We start from the raw sequence: 26,644 nt of genomic DNA, 5'->3' as shown, positions 1-26,644 counted from the left end.
CAAGGTGAGCACAGAATTGTCACCACTGGAAAACAGTTTATTATTTTAGAAAATGTGATCTAAAACTGCCTGACTGGAGCTGGATGTTGCTAAAAATATTGGGAATGTTAATGTTACATCTTCTTTAGCAGATACACAGGCAAAAGAGCCAAATGAGGAACCAGCTGATCCTGTAGTTCAACTGGTAATGTGTGACTAGTTCAAAACTCATATGCCACTTGCAGAGGGCTTGCATTGTGATCATAAAAGTCCCTACTTTTCTGAGAACACAGGAGGAAAAGTTTTTTCTTTAATTTGATTTGACATCAAAATGTCAAATAGTTCCCTATTTATAAGTCTGCATTATTAATAGATTGCAACCGATCCTTAATACTAGTTTGGTTTTCATTTCTCCTTGTATTTCCTACCTTCTCTCTTCTGTCTGAATTTTGGGGGTTTTTTTTCCCTTTTCTATCCCCTTTCTGTTTCATTTGTATATACAAGAGCAGCTTGAAGGATACTGCTTAGTAAGCAGGTACTCATATATATGGCACATAAGCTAATTCTCAGCAAGCAGAGGTTCATCATCAGGTTCAGCCTTGTGACAGGCAGAAACTCACTGAGATGTCATTCTGGATTCCTGCTCTCCACTGGCCAATTCATCAATGCTCCTGTTTACCCCCCTCTTATCACAGAAATACCGCTTCACTCTTTTTTCTGGTGAGAATGAGAGATTTGGTACCATACTATTAAAATCTCCTTTGCCTCCAAGCTCTTTTCATGTCTGCTCCTAATAAATGAAGAAGTGTAAATAGCTGGTGTTCTTCCTGCCTGAGCTGGACCAGGATGTTTAACCCTTTGGCCTTTTAAGAAAGTTGTTCTAAAGAATTTCTCAGTCTTTCTAAATAATTGCAGAAAACATAAAAGCTCAAAATATTTAATATTTGTTACTCTTCATTTTTGCTCTTATGACATTTGCCTCTTCCCAACCTCCTATCTTCCAGGACTGTCATCCTTTTATTCTGTTTTTAAAAGTTTTTATCTCCTGGGGGAAGGAGAGGATGATTTATCTCTTCCTGCTGCTCCCTGTTCCTGATATCTGCCTCACTCCAGGCCTCCAGAATGTAACCATATTTTGTCCAGACATTTCTGTGCCACCCTTCATTATCTTTTCTTATTTTGCTTTAACATTTCCTTCCCTCTGACTCTCATTTTGCTTCTGCTGCTTCTACTAGAACACACACTTCAGCTTAAATGAAAGGCAGTAAAAGACAACTTGCCGGGTGTAATTTAACCCCCTTTCTTCTCTTTCATTAGATTAAATTCAAGTTCTTTTGCAGAATCTTCTGTGCTGAAGTATTTTTTCTTGTGTTTCTGTTGAATGCTTATGATAGCTGTTAGATGAGTTTATTCAGTCAAGAGAAGAAGACAGCAACAATGATCAAAAAAGTGTCTCTTCACTCTAAAAACCTGAAGTGCTGTAAAGCTACAGTGGATAGGAATATACAGTGAATATAGTTGTTTGTATCATTGCTGATTGCAACATTTATTGCAGCTCTACTCTGTTAATCAAATTGATAACTGTTACTTGCAAGCTAGCATTAAGACAAAAATTAGGGAAGAACTGTAAGTTCTTTCTCATGGCAGAGCTGCAGAGAATTTGGTGATGGGTATTAATAGTTAAGCTATCATATTGCCTTTGAATTTAAAAGAGAGAAAAGGCACATTCCTAAATACTACTTTCATTGTAAGAGATTGTTAGTTGTTAAAGCCACTAAATACAAGCTACAAATAGGCGGTGTAAAGTTTATTTTTCTTGGCTGAATTCTATGGACTTTTTTTAGCCTCATACTTCTCTGCTTAGCTAAATTGTATAAATAGCAGATAAATTATTTCTAATTTAATCAAGTAGGTGCCCTCTAAAAGCAGTGACAATACTAAGAAATACACTGTTCCTGTGTTTTAGTTCTGGACTAAAACCTTGCTGGAGAGGTGCCTCTTGAACATTTGCCCATTTTATAATCCAAATAGCAGTTAAGGGATGAAAACTGCAGTGTCCTGGCAGTACAGATTTACAGACATTGAGTCCAGAGGAGTCCAGAGCCAGTGGGGGTGAACTGGCCCTGCCAGGGAGAGGCAGTGTAATGCAGAGCACAAAAGAAATCCATAATTATTTTTTCCACAAATGTAGGTATTCTATTAGAACATTAAAATGCATACTCCAATAAAGTAATTTGTGACTGCAGTAGAGGGAGATTGTTGGTTTAAGGACTGGATTATTATCTGTGCTGGAAGACATGACAAACGTTGTACAGCCTCTGAGTATGGTCTGGGGATTCTGCATTTCCAGCACTTCCAGCTACAAGGTTCCCATCCCACTTGCTATCACAGCTTTACACAGAGTTAAACTGCTAGTCAAGACAATATGAGATAAATGTCAGATAAAACAAGAAAAAACATACTCCAAACTGGACACTAAAGAAACCTCTGATAGTACAGATAGAGGAAGTGATATTGTTTCAAAAATATAGATGATTCAACTTAATTGCATCCATTTCTATCTTCAGCTTGAAAAGTATATATATATATATATATATATATATATATTCCTTTTCTGAAAGGATACTTGGTGAACTACAAAAGCAATAATTGTTTTTGAAAGTGTATTTGGAAGATTATTATAAATCCCTACAGAGGCTAGTTGCTAATTTGCTATTCCAGGCTGTATTTCAGAGATTTGAGATAAACTTTAAAAGTTATTTAGTAACAAGAATGAAAATCGAAAAAATTGCATTTTTTCCATGGTAACATATACATAATACATTCCAAGTTTGTGTATAAAATGCTTAGATATTCACTTTCTTGCTTCACATCATTCAATTAAGTTTTCTCATAAAATCACAGGGGGTAAATATGTTGATTGTTGTGTTGATTGTCACAGTCTTCTTGTTTCAATTTTCTTTTATTAAATACTTCTTTGTATTTTGTGTAAGTGTTCACACTGCCAAAGGGCTAAAGGTTACTAATGAAGGCCTTGGCATGCTTGAAGGTAACTGAAAACAGCAGAGAATTTGAGGTAAAAGTTGGGACAGTTGTTTTGTTAATGTTTTGCTTTCACTGATTTATGGGTATGTTGTAATATATGGCAATGTCCATATAGCTGTATATTAAGTGATATTCATAAAACAGAGAGGAAAAAAAAGTAGAGATTTTATTTTAGGCAGTGTAGAGATAACAAACCATCAGTTGTGGATCTGGCAGTGACCACAAGTCCCCCGCTTTGATACACTGGATTTGTAGACCAACAAAACTTTCCTAAAGTTTGCTTATCTTTCCATTTTTAAGAATATTTTCCAATTTGGATGGTCCATAAGCATTGCATGCATTATTAATGGAATGTAGCCTATCAGGGAGGTTGACAAACTAGAGAAATTTTTTATTCCTCCAGAACAGTGTTATTCTGATTAATTACTTCATTTTTCAAGAATGGAGCTGTATGACAGTTGCACAATCATTTATTTCTATTAACTCATTATTGCTTTCCTCTGTTGGTTCTGACAAAATTATTTCTTTTCTGATTTCTCACTGATGCTTTGCTTAATAGAGTTTTCTTCTTACTTTTATTCTTGGTTTGCTTTAGAAAAGCACAGTGAAACATACGCCATAGTGGGAAAAAAGGCTTGGGAAATCATTAGGAAATCACTCCATTTGTTTTTGAAGGCTTGACACAATGGTATTTCACCATCACATGTTAAAGCTTCCACAGTTATTTCTGCCAACAAGGTGCCTGTGGTTCTGCAATACTCCCCAAAATTGGCTGCTGCTCTGGGTTAATGAGCAAGTTTTTTGGCTTTTATTTTATTTGGCTTTCAATCAAATCTTGTAAGCTTTGGTGGTTAAACTCATTTACAGGTATGAATTTGTATTCCACCAGACTGTCTTCACCAGACGCAATAGTATGTTAGGAATTAAGTCAAACTCTGCTTTCCTGGGCCATGCTGGCCTAATTACACTAGAGTATGCTTTAACGAGGATTCTTCTGAGCTGCCTCTGCCTGATATGGCAAACAGCCCAGAGGCAAATTTCAGATCCCAGTGTCAAGAACTGATTCATTGCTTGTCTGCAATTAACAGCTGGGCTTCAGGGTCTAGATAGAGAGCTAGAATAAGACTCTCTTTCAGCTCTTGTATTGAACCCAGAGTTGTTGACCTTTTCCTATGCAGATGTAGCTCAAAGACCAAATATAATAGATTTGTCATGTCAGAGATACCGCACAGATTGTGGAGAAATAAGACAGTTTTGATTAAATTAAGTCAAAGGCTTTAAATTGCACATCAAATAATGGTCACAGACAGTGGAAGGCATTTCATAAGGATATAAAAACAAAGAGTGTCCAGGAGTAAAACAGATCTTTTTGTCTGAGATGATAAGTGTGATAGGTCACTATCACTGTTTATATAAATGGACTTTGCCATCCTTATTTTAATTGTTTGAACCTATGAGAGATAATGCCAAGCCTGCTTTGTTTTGTGTCCCCCTTCCTCCTCATCTAATGTTATGCACTTTCCAAAACACCAAAAAAGAAAAATTGTCATAACATAGCATATGAAATATTACTGCTACTTATAATATGGAGGAAAAAAAATGCAGTTTCTGCTCCTAGAAACTCTATTGCTCATCCCAAACAATATTCATGCCTCAGGAAAGAAGAAGGGAAAACACAACAGGAAACCTTCTTTTATAAATCTGCTTTGTTTAATCAAAAATATCATTGTTGTTGGCTAGCTCTCAAGGCAAATGTCAAGGCATCCCATAATGCCAGCTGCAGGAACAGGCTTGTATTCTCCTGGTAGACACTGTTACACAGCCTGACCTAAATACAGCAAAGAACTGGAACAGTGGCCTGGTTGTGAGTGGGGAGATTTTGTTTGGGAGACTGTCCTCAGATACACTAGTTTACCTTTTTGGAAGAAATCTGTCAAGTTGTAGTACAGAATAATACATTTTTGCCTCCTGTCTAGTTCCAGGATAACAGCCAATTTGAAACTTCTTCTGGAAGACTTTTGTCCCCTGCCACCTATAGATGTTTGAGTGTGTAGTGTATGGAATGGTGTTATGTTTAGCACCCAGCATCTTTCGGTCTTTCTATGATACTACTGTTTCAAATATGTATGTTCTCTTCCATTAAATAGCTAAAGTTCAAGTGGTTTAAATCTTATTTTTTCAAACTAGAGAACTGCATTACTCACATACCAGAAAGCTAAGTAATGTCTGGGATTTATTAAATCATTCAGCAAAGTTGACCACAGACAGTTGCATATAGAACAAGTGCTGGAAGAAAAATAATCTATGATGATGTTCATTATACTACAACACACACAGACTGAGAGCCAAATATTTGGTAGCATATCCATCTCTACAATTATTATATTCCTTTTTAAACCCTTAACTAGCTTGACAGTTTTGGTTATACAGGGTTTGAGCACAGAGGAAATATGTAGAAATGTTAATTTTACATCATGGTAAAACAGCTATGGGCTATAACAAGATGAATTTTTATTGGTGACTTTAATAAATAGGTAACCTTTACTGCCAAGTTAGTGTTGTTGCACAATTTTTAAAATCTCACATTCCAAGTGTATTTGCAAAGTTCTACTGCTGTTCTATTTGGCAAAAAGTACATTATTGAAGCTCAGATTGGAATAGGGCGGTTTTTTGCATCTGTTCCTAGTATTCCAAATACTTATGAGTCTTTTCCAGTTTATCAACCTTTCATAGGTAAAGTGCTACTTGAGAAAAATGCAGAAGTAGTAAAATGGATGTTACTGATCGGTCAGTGCTAACATAAAGTGTTAGAAGTAAGTGAACAGGTGTTGTATGGAATTTTAGGCCCTTACTACTTTCTAAACATTTAGCTGATTTTACAATCACAAACTGAGTATCCAAAAATTGAGCAAAGGCAAAAAGAAATAATTATTTCTTGCATGAAGCTATAAACTGAAATTTCTTTGCTATTAACTATTCTGAGCAAAAGAACATCAAACAAAATAATTATGAAAATTCCACAATAAAGGAAAAAAGTCATGCAAGCTTATTTCTGCTGCAGTGAATCCTCTTGGTTTGATTGGGGGTTTTGGTTTATATTATGTTGCAATCCAGAGAAAAATTTAAACTTTGCTTTGCCTTATTTTAATTGTGTTGTTTACACATAAAAGGATATTTGTTGTGTGGATTAAGTGGTTTGTGAGCAGAATTGGATAACATAATTATGCTTTAATTTTTTTAGAAGACTGTGGGATGTATTTCCCAGAAGTGAAAAATCATCCAGACAAATATTTACAAAGATGTCCCGAGTCTGTAAAAAAGTGGCTGAAACAACTGAAGAATGCTGGGAAGATTCTGCTGTTAATTACCAGTTCTCACAGTGACTACTGCAGGCTTCTGTGTGAACATGTTCTCGGGTAAGCGCAAAGTCCATTTCAAATTATACCTGCTGAACAGCAACTGGAGATAAGCCTGAGTTATTGTGAAACTAATTTGAGTTTTGTTTTTATGTACAGTGAATTATTTGGTTCTGAGTTTTCTGTGGGGCCCCTCTGTGGTAGAGTGTTGCAGGGTACTTGAGACAAAGGAGTTTGTCCATCTGTAAGCCTGTGAGCTGTACCTGACCCACAGCACTCTTATAACCTTCATCCTTTTGGAGGCATCATGATGGGATTGAAGATGCCAGGGAATTATCTTTCAGGCCTATTCTATACACCATCTGGTTCCTAATTTTATTGTAAAATTTTTCTAGACTGTCTTATTTAAGCCACTTCCTTTCTTGCTCCTCCAGTAGTGAATGCAACTAGTAGTACTATTGCATTTCCTTGCAGTAAATCTGCAGGAAAATCTTACCAATACTTTTTCCCATTAGTGGTTTGATGTGAACAATCTGCATCATCACAGCAGAAAAGATAAAACAGAAACTTCATTGCACTTGGCGACTGGTTGAGATTGCAGTTGCTGATCACAGCTGTTTTTAGCATAATGTTAGCATGACCTGTCAAGTCAAATTCAGTGAAATTCAGCAGAACTATCACTTAGGAAAAAAAATTAATCAGTGATGCAAATAGTGAGGTGGGTGACAGAGTGAGACTTAATTGATTTTTAATCAAACAAATAAAGTAGTTCAGTATGAGCTTACCTTGGCTATCAGGATATGCCGGGGAACAGCAGAATGAATACAGCAACACTGTAAGAAAAGCACAGGTAAGGTAAAAGACAAAGTACCTTCCAAAACCAGTCCTGCCAGTATCACTTCTCTTTTGTACTCTCTAGGCTAAATGCTAAAAAATGAAGCCTCAGCTGTGCCAGTTCTCACTGCTTTGCATGATCATTATACTTGCTCCTTTGAGGGGAAAATCTACCCCCTGACAAAAAGCAATTCTCCTTTATGAGTAAGATTCCTGTGAATTAACTCTTTTGTGTAAATCTGTGCAGTTATTTCCTAAAGGAAAATTTGGTATAAAGGTAAATTCTTGGCCACATATAAGGATTTGGCTTTCTGTTCCTTGGTGTATAGTTGTCGCACAGTATTAGGAATGGGGATAGTGACGACACAGACTCTCAAGCTTAGTTGCAAAAGAGAGCATGATTTGTTCTTCAAGATCCTTTTTTATAGTTAGTTCTGAAAGGGTCAGAAGGGGTAAAACTTCTATTGGCCATCAAACCAACACATCACCATCACTGGATAGTTAGGAACAACACCCCTTGACCGTTTCTTGCAAGTAAACAACAAGGAGATAAATAACACCTGCAAAGGTTGTTTTCCTTCTCCAAGCACTGGTTGAGTTCTTCCTCACAATTTCTCAGGTCACACTTTCTCAGGCCAGTGTGAGAAAGTTATGTGACTTGGTTTCACACAGATGCTGTGCTACCTGCCTGATCTCTCGCATTCAGCATCCACAAATAGTGTTCAGCTGTTTAAGGTAGCTGTAGAAATCCTTCTGGAAGACAGTAAGCAAGATATCAGAAATGAACAGTTGCCTTTCAAAACACCAAAGATATTCTGCTAAAAGGATACTGTGTCACTCCCTCTTTCCACAGAAGTGTAGGATGTTCTACGGTATTTATTACAATCATATTTTCCAGTGATTTATACAGTGTGCTTCCAAGTAGCTTTTGGAGAACTGAGTACTCCACTGTCCATTAGACTTTAGTGAAGTGGGGTTATTTTCCTGAAAATCTAAGCTTTTTATTGCTTTTGTTTGTTCCCTGCCTCTTGTATCAGACAAAAAGACTCTCCCTACCTGTGCTGCTTTTTGCTGCACTGGAAAATAGTTTAGGTTCACACCTATTGTCACTGCCCTCAACTTTATTTGACCAGGCTAACTGGTTTTTATTCTTGACATCAGCACTGCATTTTATTCTTGATACCACCACTTATGAATTGCACCTACATAGTCCTTTATTAATTTTTATTCCTACTCCTTTCAGTTAATCAATATGATACTGAAAAGCCCAAAATTGTATAGTATGAAACAGAAAAACCCGTAATGATAAATACGAAGATCAGAGATGCAAGTGAAATTTTAGCCTCTAACACCTAATATCCTTACTTTGTAACTATTTCCTTTTTTGCACTTTATTAAAGAAACTCCTTTTTGACTAAGAAATTATTGTCTTCCTAAAACCTGTGCTTGGAAATTCATGCTTAAGTGTATCATTTACCATTTCATGAGCAAAATATCCCACTCATGTTCATATGACCAAATTGTCCTTAACTAGAACACATTCTGGTAGGGAGAGGAAGTGTAAGAAAAAGCTTTATTTTGAAATAAAATGTTAGGAGAGAAACCACTGGGCACTATCCTTGGCAATTCATTCTGCATTGTAGAATTGTGTCTGATATAAGTGGGATGAATTAACCGTTCAAGAATGTGGATGTTTCTCCATTGGCTCTGTCTGTGGTGTCAACCACTATCTGCATTCAGAGTGCAATTTTTAGGAGGCTAAAGTTATGATACATGTATAAGATATATCCTGCCCTTTGTGCTAGCTACTTATTGTAACCAGAAGCCACTCTACCAATCACAGGCAGTAACTGGAACAGATTTGTTTTATATGTAGTGTTACATAGTAATGTAACACTAAGTCTCACATAAAAACACTAGCTTTGTACATGAGATTGAATATATTGTTTCAAAAAAGGCCACAGATAACACATTACCTCACACAAAGCAGTTTTTCAACAGAAAAATAGGAAATTATCAAATCCTCTGAAAAGTCTGTTTGTTCTGTTTTAATTTTTTAAACAAAGCACTTGCCACTTTTTCCAGAAATCAGAGAATCATAGTCATTTAGGTTGGGAAAGACCTTTAAGATCATTGAGTCCAAGCTTTAACCAAGCACCTCTGTGCTCACCACTAAGCCATATCACCAAGCGCCACATCCACACATTATTTGAAAACTTCCAGGGATGGCGACTCCACCACAACTCTGGACAGACTGTTCCAATGCCTGACCACCCTTTCTGTGAAGAACTTTTTCGTAAAATCAAATCTAAACCTGCTCTGGTGCAACAGTGAGGCCATTTCCTCTCGTCCTTTCACTTGCTAATTGTTCTTTGTTGTGCTTCTGAAATGTTTGCTTTGTTTTGCAAATTCAAGCTTAATTTACCCAGGATGTATTATTCGCACCAGATGCTAATTTGAAAAGTTTATCTCTGTTGATACTTTTCACCTGAGAACAGAAGAACCTGGTCTGTTTGCTCAGCATCTGGAATCTTTCACATGGAAGCAAATTTTAAAAACACACCATTGTAATATTTGATACTGGTTCTTTTAAAAAGGCAAAGGTTTACATATGGTCACAAGTGGAGAAAAATTAGACAAAGCTAAAATTTCATTAGAGAAAGGAAATTTATTTTAAGGCTGGAATGTAATTTTGAGCACAACCCAAAAGCTGTCTCTCATAGGGAGAGCATTCAGGTTTTGATAAGATATCTCAGTCCCATGGAAGACCATTAATTATTTGAAAGTGATGCAGTTAACTGGTTTACTTCCAGCAAACTTCCTCTACTGCTGATAGCATTTCAGTGCCTGTGTCCATCCTGGACTTGCCATCTGTGGTTTCTTTGTTCCATGCAAGAGTATCCATCATTTGTTGGATGTTGTAGGCAATGTAGTCACCTAAGCAATGAAATATTTCTAATAAAATAAAATACATCATAGATGAGGAATGTTTTCTTATATACTATGCTGAGACATTCAAACCCATTTAAACTGATGGTATTTCCACAGTTCAGATAACAATCTGTGTATATAGACCTAATGATCTTTGAAAAATCTGAATTTAGTTGTGGGATTCAGCTAGCGGATGAAGACTTGAAGCTGGTGGCTCTTTATTTGTAGTCACATGTCCAACCTCCCTGTAAACCAGCAGGGATGTAGTGAGAGCAGCCAGTGGAGTCTGAAGAGAGAGTTCAGCTGTCAAAATGGTGCTTCAGTTTTCGAATATGTGAAATCACAGTCTCATTTTAATTGGCTGTAAATTAGATCTCTGTTGTCTGCCAAGGGCCTGTGCATACCTTCAGTATGGATACCAACACTATAAGCACCTGTGTTTAAGTGTCTTCAGTTACTTCCTACCCCATCCCTTCAGATATTCTTCTTTGAAAAGAAAACCCTGCATTTACAACTTTCTGTTCATGTCCATGCATATGTTGCCATCTCAGATTAAAAACATATAATCTGTTACATGTTCTCCTGAGATCAAGTAACATCTTTTTTACAAATAATGAATGTTCCCAAAGAACACTCACTGTGAGTTTGACTCTTTTGACAACCTCAGGAAAAGAAGAATAATAGTGACATTGAAGAAGCATTTAAAAAAAAAAAAGTTACAGAAGCAAGTGCCTTAAAGTGCAAGTGCCTTAAAGAAATATTCTGATATTTTCTTAAGTCTTAAAGAGTATTTCATTACATCTTAACTAATTTGTTAGTTTAACTAATCACATTTACTTTACTTCCTAGGAGTGATTTTGAAGAGTATTTTGACATTTTGATCACAAATGCTTTGAAACCTGGTTTCTTCTCCCATACACCAAACCAAAGACCTTTCCGAACTCTTGGTAAGTTGCAGCTGTAAGTCCCTTCTCATCCACTTACCTCTATGGGGAAAAGAAAAAAAAAAAATAAGGCAACTGAACATTGGCAGTGGGGTGGGAAATGGACTAAAATTCTGTTAAGACGGAAGAACACTGAGAAATTAAAAATTACAGTGCTGAGGACAATTAAAAGGCAGAGCTGTGATAGTAATTAAAATTGCACTGGGGCTTAAATACTGCACCATTAATGAAAAAAAATATTTTTCTTTGTTGTGCTCACATGGTGATGCACAGAAAACAAAATTTAGTTCTGGGAAAAAAACAAAGCAGAAATATTTAAAGGAAATTCAGAGAACCGTACAAATAAAATTGTAAAGCTGAAGGAAAGAATTTACGATGGAAATCTGACAGTACTAAGTGTGTTTACTTTGGCTAAATAATGACAGAGTAGGTGAAAAGGAAGTGCCCCTGTACTCATTTAATTTAATTAAAACAATCTGAAACACTTGGCAATATTGTCCATTAGGTAGTTAAGGTTGTAACACAGGAGGTTTATAAGAGCAGTGTTCATTGAACTGCAAATAACAATGGAACATTGCTGAAGACAGTTAATTTTTCCATAATTTGGTAAATATCTTTGTGATTAAGTTACCTGAAAACTAATCTTATAGCCAAAAGAAGTTAGCATACACTGAACCATAGTTTATCATTTTATGACAGGAGTCAGTGTTCCAGCCCAAGAGAAATTTTGCTTGTGGAACTTTTACAGTAAAACTGAAACAAGCAGAAAAAATACATATTGAAACTATATTTTAATGTTTCACATATTTATATAGGAAAATAAGTATCTTAGGTGTGATTTTTAAAGGATTAGTTCAAATAGTTGCCAAGTTGACAATTTGAGAGAAAAGTAATCTCAGAAGGGAAATTGAAACTGTTTGTATGAAAGGAGAAAGGAGAATAAAATTATAAAAGGTGAAAAAGGTTTCATTCTGCAACCATTTGATTTAGTTTCAAAAAAGGCAAATTGAAAATAAAATGTAGTTCACTTTGGATTTCTTTTAAACAAACTGATTAGCCTGACTTCCTGAGGAAATCCTGCTGTGTCCCTCTGTCAGCAATCCAGCCAGCAACTTTTGGACATGTGGGACAGTTTCAGTAAATTTAATAGACAGCCAACAAGCTCCAAGATACTTTGATAGGTGGTGGGTTTTTGTGCAAAAAAAGGGCAGAATAAAGGGAGAAGACCAAGTTGCTCTCTCCATTGATAATATGTAGCATTGGCATAACGACCACATTACACTGTAAGGACCAATTTTCATGAAGCTGTTTCTTTCTCTGCTTTCAAACAGGAACAGCATTTTCTGGAGTCCTCCTGTTGTCTTAGTGGTTTTCATTCAGTTTATATCTTGACAATGCAAAGGGGCTCAAATGTCAGTCAATCACTCATTATGTTAATACCTTATTAATGCAAAATAAAATGTAGTTTGTGTTCTGGACACTTCACTATCTAAATAGATAAGGAACACAAATGTAACTAAAACAATCACCAGATAAATAATTTGGTGAAACTACTAACTTGGGAGTGTATTTTTTTTCTTAATATGTTTATATTTGAATGATAGTAACTGGTTTCTTCTGAAAGACCAATCACAACATTCAAAGCAAGGACTTACACACATAGGACAGGTTTTTAGAGACATGTTTAAAAGTGCTGTAGAGCTTGTTTAAGAGTACATGAAGTTTAAATGATAAAAGTAGGAGCATTGATATGAGAAAATGCCCAAAATAATTATAATTTCTAGAATGTTTATTTTGCTGCCCTACCTATGTATTCCTCACAGCAGCTGAAACAGTATACAGTGACACTTCTAATATCTTGACAGGGAGCAGTTTTCCAGTTTTCAGATTTTTTTTTATGGCTATCTTTCATATCAGAACCACTGAAAATTCAAAATTTCAACTTCTAGTTTCTTTCTTCCTGTTGGCCTTCAAGCAGAAGAGTTTGGTCACAGTGCTGCATATCAGGGAGACAAAATTTCCATATTTTTTGTTTGAAAAAGAAAAAAATCTATAGGTGGACATCATAGTAAATATTTTCTTAAAGCACAGAGACTAAACTTTTGCTAATTTAGGGGAAAAAAAAAAACTTGTTCTAGGAAGAAATGTGTTGTAGAAAATGAACTGAAGCAACTGGTTATCATTGTTATCCATTTCTCCAGGTCTGAATCTCAGCCGTGTTCTTCCAACCATCAGTAGCTCTGAGCTGCAATAAATTCTTAATAATACCATATTTTATTTTTTTACTTAAGGACAAGGCACAAAATATAGAATGTGTTCTTAATTGCAAATATCCCGCGTGTTGCATTGTGCACTGGAGCTAAATGTTATTTATATGTAACAGGACTTCTGCTGCAGATTTACTGAAGGAAAGGTTTTAAAGTTTACTAAAGAGAAGGATAAATTCTTTTCAGTGAATAAGTTCAAAAGGCAATTGTATTCAGCAGGCATTTGAAGGAGAATGAGAAACAGGATGAGATGACAAAGGAAACATTGTCTGGAAATGTGATATTGGGTAACAGCTCTGAAAAAGTGGGTTTTTTCAGTAGACAAGTAATTTTAGAGCTAGTCCATTTAGAAACCATGAAAAATTATTTTAATTGCTCAATTAAAATTGCATCACTATTTCATTTTCATTTCAAGATGTGCATCATCTAAAGCAACTAAAACACTGTTTGAAAGCCTAAAAGATTTGTGTGACTGGGGCACTGAAAAGCACAATAATTATTTATTTAATTTTGCATAATTGTCTTTCAACGTACCATTCTGTTAAGTGGAAGAACAGTTTGTATGTATCTTTACAGATTTTAGGACAGCTACCCTTATTTTGACCTGGCAAAACAGTTTTTATATTTAGGGGTAAGTTATGTAGCAAAGGATATATTTCGTGAGAACAGATATGTATATCTGTTGATTGTATGTGCTGTACATAAAAATACCCCCAGATTTTGCTACCATAATATGAATACTCTATAATTTGCTTGTTATTCACGAAGCTTTATTCTCTTTTACATAAGGAAATTCTTCTCATGGTTCTTGAAATTACTAATATCTTGAGCTACAGGACCTAAGGATCAGGTTGAAAATGCTTGCGTAAATCCCATGTTGACAAGGAAGGATTTTCCTTGCTTTCAACAGCTACATCCAGCTTAAAATAATTTCTCATTTCACTCAGGGCTTGAAGGAATATAAATAGAAAATATTGTGAATTATATGATAATCTGCAATACATGAAGATTTCTGTAACATTTGACAACAGAGCTTTCCCTTTATCACATCACTTTTTAATGCATATAAAATTACTAGCCTGACTGCCAGTCCTGATCATTGCCAAATATATCTTTTACAATCCAAAATTATAATTGAAATGCTAAAGATAACCCTTAATTCCCTGGAAGCCTTCCCTAAGTCTGTATTCATAGGGAAGTCTGCTTGGTCTTAAAGAAGGCTTATATATCTTTTCTTTTCAGCTCAGGCACAGCTGTCTTTTCTGATCTGATTTTTGAGGTTGTTTTTTTTTTCCATGAGTTGAAAATGTATTGCTGTTCAGTGTCTGAATTTAAAACACACACTTAGAAACTTACATATAGCCTCCTGTGTATGTGTATGTATCTGTACAGGCTGAAAACAATTCCAAAGATGGAGTGCCAATGAATACCACATTTCAAAGCCTGCTTTCAGTTACACTTCCAGGCTGTCTGCCTTGTTCCTGAACTTGAATTTCTGTTCATCTTACCGCACCTCTGCTGCAGAATGTAGCTTCCCATTTAAAAAACTTTCAGTCATATAATTTTTTATGATTTTTCTGGTAACTGCCATTTTAGCAATTCTGTACAGAAACTTTTTCCTCCTTCATTCACCCTTCTAAAAATACAAGAAAATTCTGTAAGTCGAAAGGACCAATTAGAAAAGAAAATAAGGAGGCAGGATATAAAACCTGGGCTGAAGACCATCTTTGGTTACTAGGGACTGCAAGACTTCAGAAGGTGGTGATCCCATGTCTGCTGCATGAGTTTTCTTTTGCCATCTTTTGTGAACAGCTGGGTTTGACTATACCAGAGATGGGCTGGGGAGCCAGGTGGTGGGAAGGGGGAGCATGGGAGGAGGTAAAGCACATGGAAACATACAGAGAAAAGGGATTTCACACTGATGGGGTTTTCTGAACTTCAGGTCTTTGCTTTTTGACCTACTTGTTGCTTCAAGGAGGACTTCTGCAATAAGGCTAATGTGTCAAACATAGCTTAAAATGATGTACCCGTGTACTGGGCTGACTGGGGCTCCCAGCTGGCCCTCTAGCCACATCAGGGGATGCAGCACTGTCATCCCAGGCGTCTCAGAGCTCAGGAAACCTTTTACAGGGAAGCCCACAAAGGGCCTCATCTCACATGTCTCAGGAAGCACAAGCAGAATAACAGCAGCAACAGCAAAGGGAACCTGTGTAATCTTTTCCTTCAGTGGCTCAGGGTGCTTCTTTATGTAATGCAGCTGTGCCTGTTACCATTCTTTTGGAAATGGTGCCTCTTCATATCAGTCTGTGTGGATATATTCTGTGACACGAGGCCACATAATAATGCATTTTTGCTGGGAGCTTGTGACAGAGCAGCATGTAAAGGTTGTGCTGGCTGCACACTGCTTAGATAGCAAGAGCTATCAAGTCTATAACCATTTCCCATATCTCTTCTACAAGAAGATGCCTTTATAATTGTCATAACATCCCACAGTGCCATATGGCCCTTAAAGGCCATACTACTCTTTTTAGGAGAAATGCTGTTTAGCAATTCTTTACACTGTTTTTGCACTGTTTTTCATGTTCTTTCCCAACTATTTAGGAAAGAAAAAGGATTATAACTAAAAAGTAATGATATTTTGTACTCTAGTTTTCAAAATTACATCTTTTTATACCTCACAGGATCATGATGTTAAGATCAAGAGTCTCTTTGTGCTCTAATATCACAAACAAATTCTGTAATAAGCTGGCAGTAGGAGGTCCACTGTTGAAAGGGATAAAGTAACTTTTCTATAGCCAAGCCACCAATGAGAAATAATTCCCTCCTTTTATCTCAGACAGGAATTTTCATTTTAGCCATTATTTCTGGAGAAAAAGGAGTTTCCTTTTAAGCAACTAGTTAGTATGGATGTTTATATAGACAGATCTTCATATTCAGTGATAGAACCTGTTTTTTATTTTTATTAAGAAAAACTATAAGGATTATGGCAGCACCTTATACAGGTGCTTCCTTCAGGTGACACCTCTTTGGCAGCATGATCTATGTCTGACTCCACTTTCTGCAAAGCAGGCTAGGGCAGGCTGGTAGGGGTGGCAGTGGGAGACATATAAAGAAATTTTATCTCATACACCAGGGTTTGTTTTCATACAGATATTCATAATCCACTGGAGAGGCTGAGATTGTTTCAAAAAATCCACAGTATCAGGCTTCTTGGATGACTGTTTCATCTCCTATGCTTTGTTTAAATGATCTTAGTCTAAAACTGTTCCACTTTGTGTACTGCCTTTGCAAAGATATCAGCCACTCCACAGACTTTTTTTCTGACAGTGTAAACAGCTGTCTCAGAGACTTCTGTTTTCCTGATATTATTTGTCCTGTAGACAAACATTTAAAAAATCAGCAGATGTTACCTTGTAATCAAAAAGATTTACCAATTAGTCTTTTTAAGGTTTGTTAGATAGTACCTGTGTGTAGTTTGAAATCAACACTTTGGGAATCATATGAGAATAGAGGCGATCATTTCCTACCATATCATCAATATTCATAATTAAGCCATGGGATACATAAGATTGGTGTCTTTTAACTGTCCTGACGGGTTAACAAACTTTTTTCTCACAGTTAAATTTTATTTAATTTTTGATAAACAGTAGATAGTAACAGTTTGGATTTTGGGTTTTACATGTTCAGTACAAAGTCCTTTGTGAAAGCATTTAAAACAGGTGCAAAAAGCAGAATAAAGTTGGGCCAGCACATGTGTCGCTCTATTAGGACCGGTTGGGTAGAGACGACACAGGCTCTCATGGAGTCAGAACAGGAGAATTCCTCTAGTTTATTACTTCAGGCTTGTTTTATAGACTGATTCGTGGAAAGTACAGAAAGGAAACTCTTACTGGTTAGTAAACTGCTACATCACTATCCTTGGTCAGTGGTGTACACCACCTCCTGACTTTCTCCTGCAAAGAAAACAAGGGACAGACAAACAGCACCTGGCGCGGCTGTTTTCTGTCTCTAAGGATTGTTTTCAAATCCTCCCATGAATTTCCCAGGCTAGCTCTCAGGCAGGACCGAGCCACGCGGCCTGCAATAACCACAGGCACTCTGGTTCAGATTTAGCATCCATACACATGCTCACATCCTTTTGCAGAGCAGGTTGTTAAAGTCACAGGCTTCATTCTTTCTGATAATTCCCAAAGTCCTTGGCTACCATATTTGATGGTCTTTGCCTCATAAAAACAAATACTTTGTACAATTTTGTTCCATTAGAGATAATTAGAAATTGAGGACACACAACTGATCACTAATTGGCAGTGTATCATTTATAAACCTTTTGTGAAATGCAACGGGACACTGCAGTTTCTACTGATAGTGTGTATATCCACTGCTACAGTGACATGGTTTAACTGATGTGAGTTCTTCAAGTTGTGATTCTGTTGTAGTTAGATCATGTGGAAGCCAAAGAATTACTTTCTCTTACAGCACATTCCTCTTGTCAATCCAGGCTGGGAAGCCATTCCTTTTCTTAGTAAGAGGAGTGTGTGTGTTTTGTTCAGTTTGTTTGGGGTTGTTTTTTGAATGGTTTTACTGGTACTTGCTTCAGAAGTGCTGTGATGCCAGATTGTCATCACATCATTTATGCAAATTTATTTATTCAAATGCTGGGTTTCACTCAGGCATTTTATAGCATATCATAAGCTGGAGGTTGAGCAGCAAAGCTCTGTTTCTGTTTCTACCAGTAGGGCAGCTTGTTGGCTTGACTACAGCAATTCACTGTAAACCTGGAGCGTGGGCCAAAGGCTGGGATTTCAGCTGATGCCTGAAATTGGTCACGGGAAGTACCTGGTTATCAGTTGAACCGACCAATGGAAGTTGGGTTTGGTGCTCCTTCTTAAGCTCCTTTGGCTCAACCATATTAGCCAGAAGAGCTACCGGGACACAGGCTAATTCTTTAACATTTACTCTGTTTGCCCAGGCATCGAGGATTATGCAATCTCGTGGTATGTGTGGGTAGGAATTTCCACCCATCCCCTGCTGCGAACCCCTATCAATACTGCAATTTCAACCACATTTGAGTCTGGCCTAACATTATCAGAGATATTACAGCCTCAGCAGGCTGGAGAAGAAAAGATGGGCCTATCACTGCCAACACAGAGAAAGGCTGCAGTATAAACTTCCCCCTGATTAGATATCTGAGTATCCACCCATGAGAGCCTAGCTACAAATAAATACCCAGCTACTGGAAAATCACCCATGAGACTCTGCACCCTAATAGACATTCAATGAACGCAACAGCATGAAACAACTTCATAGAAGATAGTCCCCATTATTTCCATTGTTGTTCATAAACAACTCTTTATCTATTAAAATTTCTTTTTTAAAGAAAAAATTTAAGCAGTGTTTGAAATAAGGCATCTCTTTGTTCTGAGTATGAATGCTGAGCTGTGGATGCATTCTCCAATGCCCATCCTCCTTTAAAAGAAAAGAACTTACAGTAAATGTGTCAGGCCAAGGTCTTTATATGTTTGCACAGTGTTCAAAGTACCTCAGAGGATAAAAGGAATAAAAAGTTATTCATCCAAAAATCAAAACAGTGAAAAACTGCAACTTGCTTCTGCATGAAGACAGCAGGGTTTGCTTCAGCTGATTAGCTTTGATATTAAATAGCGTGTTTGGCACAGACCTGATAAGAATATTACCAAAAGCTAGTTCAAAGAAAGCTAAAAATGCTGCTTTCAAAAGCACGGTATCTACAATATTTCTTTTGTTAAAACTGGAAAACATGTTTAGCATAATTGCCAGGGACTCCAAAACAGAATTCTCTGTGTATAGAGAGTGTATTTTCATTTTTAAAAGGAGTTACAGTAACTACTACAGTAACACTACTACAAAATCCTAGCTATTGATTATATCATGTTATATTCAAGGCCTTAAAGGATAAAGCTCAAACCCCTTTTCTTTAAGGTATTGTGCAATGATGTGATAAGAGTCAGTTTCTTTCTTCAAGGAGCCCACAGGCAGAGCCAGATAAACAAATGGTAGAAAAACAAAAGCACTGGCTTTTCTGTTTGAGCTAAGGAACCAAGATATTGAATGACCTCCCTTGACTTATGTCTCTGGTAGATATGCATATTCACCTAAGATATCTAATGTCCTAATCCAGAAGCAGTGAAGAACTGTAAACTGAGTTTGAATAAAGACTTTTCAGTCTTGACTGTGAAAATCCTTTTGGCCCTTTTTAAAGATTTAGCATAATGGAAAAAGTGACATTATTTGAATTAATTCTGCTAGATTTAATTTTTATCGTTCATTATTATATCCTTTATAATTTCAAGGAATTGGACCCATGAACTTTATGTGTTCTATACTGAAATTAATCAAATTATTCAATAGTTATCCAGTAATTATTTTAAAATAATGAAAACTAAAAGCTCAATTAGTTGTTTATTTCGGAAGACAGCTGCATACCAGTGATTCAGGCCATGTTTACGTTTCATTTCAATGAAAGAAACTTCCTTCATAGAGAAGCATGACAAAAGCCTATAAACACACACAGCATATGATTAGGGGGTCATTAAAAGTCAACCTCTATAGAAAATCCTCATAGTTTTGTGATCACCTTCTGGTGTTGTTTCTTTATTGTCTTTTATTTCAGGATGCTAGCAGAGAGTAGAACTGTGGTAGAGTCTGGTCTGGATTGTACCAGAGAGATGAGGCAGGGAAACTGCCACACTTAGGAAGCCAAAGCAGCTTCTTTTTATGGCAGAATGAGCTAAGGGCCTGTCAGCTCAACCCTCTCCTGCCAGTGGGTGCCCACAAAACATAAATTGCCATAGCCTGTGTTTTCAAAACCAAAGCCAAAATGCCTAAATGATCACTTTGTATTCCAGACAAAACTGTTCAGCAAACTGATTATCTGGTTTAAGGGAATTCTTCTCCAAGACATGAAAATGTCATTATGAGAAGATGATTCTTTTTCCTTCATATTGTCTAAGAAAAACAGACAAGATTTAGAAGCAAAGCGCTCAATTTAGACTACGTTTATAGTGTGATAATAATATGTGATGCATAAAAATGCTTGGGATTTATGGAAAATTTTACACTGAATGCAGAGATCTAGTTCTGTATGGAAGACAAAAGCAAATGCATATTTCCATACATGAGCAAGGCTTGCCAAGCCTACTCTTATTAGCCCTGAGATTAGCTCAGCTGGTTAGAGCATGGTGCTAATAACACCAGTGTGTTTGTTGCAGCAGAGCAGCACCCATTCTGATATAATACCGTGAGTTCTCATGATTTATGTCTCCATAGAAATGCTAAAGAATGTCTAGCAATTTTTTATACAGATTATTTGATTCAATACCCACAATTCTAGACTAGAAGGGTGAAATTATGGTTATGATTTTTTTTTAACCTTCATTCTGTTTCCCAGCACATACAAGAGTGTCCATCAAGAGTGTCTCTGGCTGGGAGGAGAAGAACTAAATTGAAAATTTCAAAAGACTGAAAGTAACATTGGGGAGACAAACCATGCACAACTCAACAGCCATTCTGGCATTAAGAAAATACATACTTCCATTTGATTTGTTTTGTGCAATTTTATTATTATATGGTTAAACAGATACATTTTATTTTGTCCATGGAATAATAAATGTTCCACTGGAAAGTTTATAAATTTATGCAGATTATTACCAGACTCTGCTGCTGTTTCTAAGTAGGAAGTTACACCCTTGGTAGCTTATTCAAAACCTGGCTTTTTTTCTTGCCAAATCTGTATCAGAGAAATGGATCATTTTAAGAAGCTCTTTTTTTTTCATATGGAGTTGTTAGCCTCTCAGTGGTTTCACCCCAGCCAGCAGCTGAGCCACTCACTCACTCTTCCACCAACAGAACTGGAGAGAGAATCAGAGGGTAAAAGGCAGAAAACGCCTGGGTTGAGATAAAGACTGTTTAATAGTGAAAGCAAAAGCTGTGCCCCCAGAAAAAACAAAGCAATTCATGGCTTCCCATGGGCAGGCAGCTGTTCAGCCATCCCCAGGACAGCAGGGCCCCATCACACCTGACAGTGAACTTGACAAGGCAAACTCCATCACTCTGTGTCTCCCTTCCTTCTTCCTCTCATCATTTTATATACTGGGCATGATGTCAGATGGTCTGGAATATCCCTTTGGTCAGTTGGGGTCACCTGTCCCAGCTGTGTCTCCTCCCAAACTCCTACAGCACCTCCAGCTTTCCTTGCCAGCATGGTAGTATCAAAAGGAGGAAAGGCTTTGACTGTATGTAAGCTCAGCAATAACAGAAACATTTCTATTTTAGAAATTTTCACTGTGCTCAGCACAAATCCAAAACACAGCCCCCTACCGGCCACTCGGAAGAAAATTAACCCTCCCCCAGTGAAAACCACCACACTCCCTGAAACAAAAAAAATTGTCTCAGAATTACGTTGTAAGGGTGCTGCCATATGTCAAAAATCAGAAGTCTGTTTTGAAACAATGTAGTAGCAAGAATAGATTCAGAAACCACAGTGTGTAGAAACTGCTCTGGCGTTCTATCATTTATCCTCAGCCACCTCCCTCTGCAGGCAATGAAGAGCCAGCAGAACTGGTCTGTGGAGGGCTTTGCAGTGCCCAGACAGCAGTGCCTACAGTGCACAGAAGACATTGGCCAACTGACCCAGTGCAGCGCTTCCTGTTGCAGAGCCTTCACACTCTGTGCACCTGGGTCTGAATCCCAGCTGAGGTGTGCTCATTGCTAATTACAGACCTGCAGTGCTGATCAAGAGCCCCAAGGAACCCAAAGGTCCTGCAGAAGTGGCACAGACCCTGTGGAAGATGGGATGCCTGAGGGATGGATCAGTACGAGTTTGTAAACTTTACTAGTCCACCATCATTTAGTGCAAACCTGTGGGACATAACTTCACATTATAGTTCTTAACACTATGTCAAAATCCAAACAGAATTTCTAGAAGAAAGAATAATTACCTGTGAAATGAGGGACTTACCAGTATGACTTTGCAGAGGAATAAATATTATTTGAGATATATAACGTGTGCATAAACAGTAGGTGATAGAAGCAAGGAGTTTTATTCATCCTTATTCTCCATGAGGTTTTGTTCGTCTTTATTCTCCATGTAATTGTTTTCGTCTGTAGAATTCAAAAGAAGTAAATGATTAGACAGAGAACTTCATAAAGAGTTACCTCGTGATTTGATTTGTAACCAATTTGGAAATCAATATTGAGGCAGTTTGTAGTAAAGCAAAAATGAAACTGTGTATGGTACATTCCTGGCAGAGCAAGAGCTGGCAAGTTATGCAGAAAACTTCCCTTCAGCATAGTTTCCATGAATCTGTATGTGCTGGTTTTGATTAAGGAGCTTTAGAGTTTTCTTGTGTGCTCTCCAAAATGTCAAGCTTTTATTAAGCTTAGTCTGTAGAATTGTTTTTTGTAGAAAGCACATTTTGCTTTTTGTACTTCAGATCTGCTATTAGAAGCAAATAGTGAAAGGAGCCCTAGAAATAAGCTAAGAAGATGTGGAGGAGTCATAACCAATTCCTGGCCTGAGATCTGCTTCAGTTTGATATGACAGCTGATCTCTGCCTCAATTTCCCAGTTTCTAAATACTGCAGTTTACCCAATGTTTATGAAGCACCCAGGATATCTGCAAAGTGCTAAGTGGCAGGGGAGATCTGTAACAAACAGCAGATGGGGATTTATCACACATGGGGCAAATATTAAGTGTGTAGAGAGTCACCTTGCTCAGGAGCAGCTCTGCCTCTCCCACCAAGTACAGGGAAATAATAGATCAGAGAATACAGAAATGGTCATTTCTTGGCTGGTAAGTGATGGTGGGACACTGCATTGTTTAGATAAGCCTAAGTCCTATAGATAATGTTCCAAAAGGAATTGGTTCTTGCAACCTGAAAACTCAAAAACAGAAGATCCCTTGATGGTACATCAGTACCATCTTCTTTCTCACTGTCTTTGTTCTTCAATTTCTTTATTATTCACATTGGGCTCCAGATGTCTTAAGCTGCAATATGTATGCTGCATGTTTTTCTAGGTAGAGATAGTGACCCCAGGACTTCTTCTCTTCATTAGCAAACATGTTCATTCTAACTTGATTCTTATCTGCTGTAAAACCACTTCATGTATTATTACTGTCCACATATTCCAGGTGCCTCTGTGACACTGCCAGACCAAGGCTGAATGATCCAAGATTATTATTTTTTCTGGAATAATAGTAGCAAGAGATTTTATCTGTGAAATTAGTGGATTGAGAGATCTGGAACAATGCTCTTTCTGAAAAACAAGGTAAAGCACATATAAACACCCAAGTGGTTTTAAAAACCACACAAAATGCACAGATAAGGAACTGGAAATGTAATCATAGATTGGTTTGGGTTAGAAGAGCACCTTGAGGAGAGGATCATCTGGTTCCAACTCCCCTGCTGTGGACATGGACACCTTCAGGTAGACCAGGTTGCTCCAAGCCCCATCCTACATGGCCTTGAATACCTCCAGGGAAGGGGCATTCACAACTTCCCTGGGCAACCTGTTCCAGTGAATCACCACCCTCACAGTAAAGAATTTTTTTCTAATATATAATCTAAAACTGGTCTCAATTTAAACCCATTGTCCATTGTCCTGTCACTACATGTCCTTGTAAATATTCTTGCCCCATCTGTCCTGTAAGTTCCCTTCAAGACAACAGTTAGGTCACTCCAAAGCCTTCTCTTCTCCAGGCTGAACAATCACAGTTCTCTCAGATCTTTCCTCACAGAGGACATGCTCCATCCCCCTGAGCAACTTTGTGGCTTTCCTCTGGACTCAGTCCAGTAGGTCTGTGTCCTTCCTGTGCTGAAGACCCCAGAGCTGGATGTTGTACTCCAGGTGAGGCCTCAGGAGAGAAGGATGTTGGGAGGGACCATGTCAAAGGCCTTAGAGGAGTTCAGATAAATGAGATTTGTAACTTTTCCCTTATCCACTGTTGTAGTTATTCCATTACAGAGAACCATTAGGTTGGTCAGACAGAATTTTCCCTTGGTGAAACCATGCTTCTGGAATCTTCTGGCTATCTGGAATCACCTTCCTGTTCTCCATGTGTCTTAGGAAGTATAAGAGGAATCATTTCTCTTTTACTTCTTCAGAAGACTCATTACTGCAAATCTTTCATGTTAGTCTTCCCTTCAAAGGATAACTTTGCCAGAGAGGAATAGTTTCCATTTTTACTTGCCATCTCCAGCCCAGTTGCATTGTTCTGAGATTTACAGTGACTTTTTCACACGTGAGAACTCTTCCTGTTTGTTAGAACATTCATTTCCTAACATTTTTCATTTTGTTTATTAAATATGAAGCTGTACTGTATCTCAACAGATCCTACAGGAACAAGGTTTCACGTTGATTTTCATTATGGTGTTACCTGACACACCCGGCTCCTTAGCAGACCTTAAACCGCTTCTGAAATCTCTGTTGTTCTAACCCTGTCATGCTCTTTGTCCCTCCTTTGAGTTCATTGATGACTGTGATCCACAGGGCCATGAAATGATCCACAGGGCCATGAAATGGTCCCCAGACCTCAAGAGTGAACTTGCTGTCACATCTTTGTCTTCCATCACATGCTGACACCTTCCCCTTCCCTTCTTTTGTAATGTTTTTACCTTGAAGGAATGGTAATATTATGAAATGCAGTAGAGACTGTAATAAAATCATCCTCATTGCAAAATAAAACTACAAAATCACCACTGGGATTCACTAATGATACACAAACAGAGATATGACTCCAAGGGGAGAGTAAAGTCAGTGTTAAGTCCCAAACTCTTTCGGTGCCTCTTGAACATTTTCTTAAGCAAAGGGAAACAAAATATAATGTATAAAATATATCAGGAAATAAAAATTGTATTTGCTACTGAACACAACCACCCAGTGTGATTGTGGGTATGTTTCATACTCTTTCATATCTATGATTTTAAACTATTACTGGCATTACTATAAAATTACTATATTTCCTAAAAGAAAATGGTCCTTAACTATTTAATGCTCTAATTATTAAATTATTTAACAATCTAATTATTAAATACCATTTCATATTCTAATTAAATATTTTTCTTTTATTGTTACTTGAAATGCCAAGTATTATGAATAACCTATAAAAATACTCACTATTTAATACATTTACAAAGCAATGCCAAGGTAGTGTCTTCCCTGACAGCCAGATTCGAATAGGTTTAATATCGGTATGATTTTTACATGTCTAATGAAATGCTTCTCTGCTACCATGAGATAAAAAGAATTCTTGGGTCAACAGAAGCCAGAATCCCTCTCTCAGTAGTCTCAGATGTAAGCTTTTATTTCCAGTGGAAAAAGAAGAAAAGATTATTCTAAGGCACCCTGTTTTCCTTAGAAATACTGGGTTTGGATGGGGTTCTTCTTTTTAATTACTAAAGCTAAGCAAGGCTTTAATATCCACGATCTGCAGCTATACTTGTACAGCTTGTATACAGCTATACAGGCCAAGAGCTGCATGTGTTTGTTTATCTGTTTATTTATATTTAATTCCCAAATTTATTTTTGTCCATTCAGAATCTTAAATCTTAAGTTAGTCCTTAAAGGTTGGTATAAAACCACCCTCCTTCAGAGGCAATATTTGCAGAGCCAATCTTTGGAGCTGGAACTACAGGCAGAATAAATCAATAAAATTAAAGTAGGGATTTGAGATAGTGTAATAAAATAGGAAAAATGAATGGAACTACTTATAAATCATAAATCAACCAAGTTGTATAAATAGTTTTCATATAAAAGTCCATGAAAATGTCTGTTGTGTATCCCAGGCAAATCAATATGTGGGATAAGTATGCATGCTTATGTCTCCTACACAATAATTATTCCCTTTGAAATAACATACTTTAGGGAATTGAAAAAATTAAAAGCTAAGGACCCTTGCAGCAGGGTCCCTGTATTGCTTTGGGAGATACACTTTTTCAGAATCAAATTGTCTATTCCAGCTTTCATGTTTATTTTATACACGAAGTATTAAGATAAATGGGAAAAAGTTCTTAGTTTTCCTGTAACTAAGGATTAAAGTACTTCTGTTCTTTTTTTGGCCCTTGGATTGTTTGGTTTTTTTTTTTAAAGTCTAAGGCCAAGGTAAATGATGGCAGGGACTTTTTCCACATTACACTTCAGTGTCAATTTTCAGTGGAGAAAAGCAGGGTCCAAGAGAAAATTTCAATATGCCTTATTTCAGAACGTATTACTAAAGAGGCTTAAAAGGTTTGGATAAACTGGGAGATTACTG

General features: G+C 37.1%; 1 protein-coding gene across 1 annotated transcript in view; it reads left to right on the top strand.

Moving 5' to 3' along the window:
- The window catches only part of NT5DC1 (5'-nucleotidase domain containing 1), a 126,040-nt gene that overhangs the window by 74,378 nt on the left and 25,018 nt on the right, over window positions 1-26,644 (top strand). Inside the window, exons 7-8 of the mRNA XM_005518291.2 lie at window positions 6,266-6,440; window positions 10,995-11,092. Coding sequence (XP_005518348.1) covers window positions 6,266-6,440; window positions 10,995-11,092 — 273 coding nt within the window. The remainder of the gene's footprint in view (window positions 1-6,265; window positions 6,441-10,994; window positions 11,093-26,644) is intronic.

This window comes from Pseudopodoces humilis, chromosome 3 (assembly GCF_049639895.1).
Source record: "Pseudopodoces humilis isolate 2021_Gansu_Grassland_sample_001 chromosome 3, ASM4963989v1, whole genome shotgun sequence".
In the NCBI taxonomy this organism is placed as follows: Eukaryota; Metazoa; Chordata; class Aves; order Passeriformes; family Paridae; genus Pseudopodoces; species Pseudopodoces humilis.
Note: the sequence above shows the minus strand (reverse complement) of the source record. Positions and strands in the feature narration are given on the sequence as shown.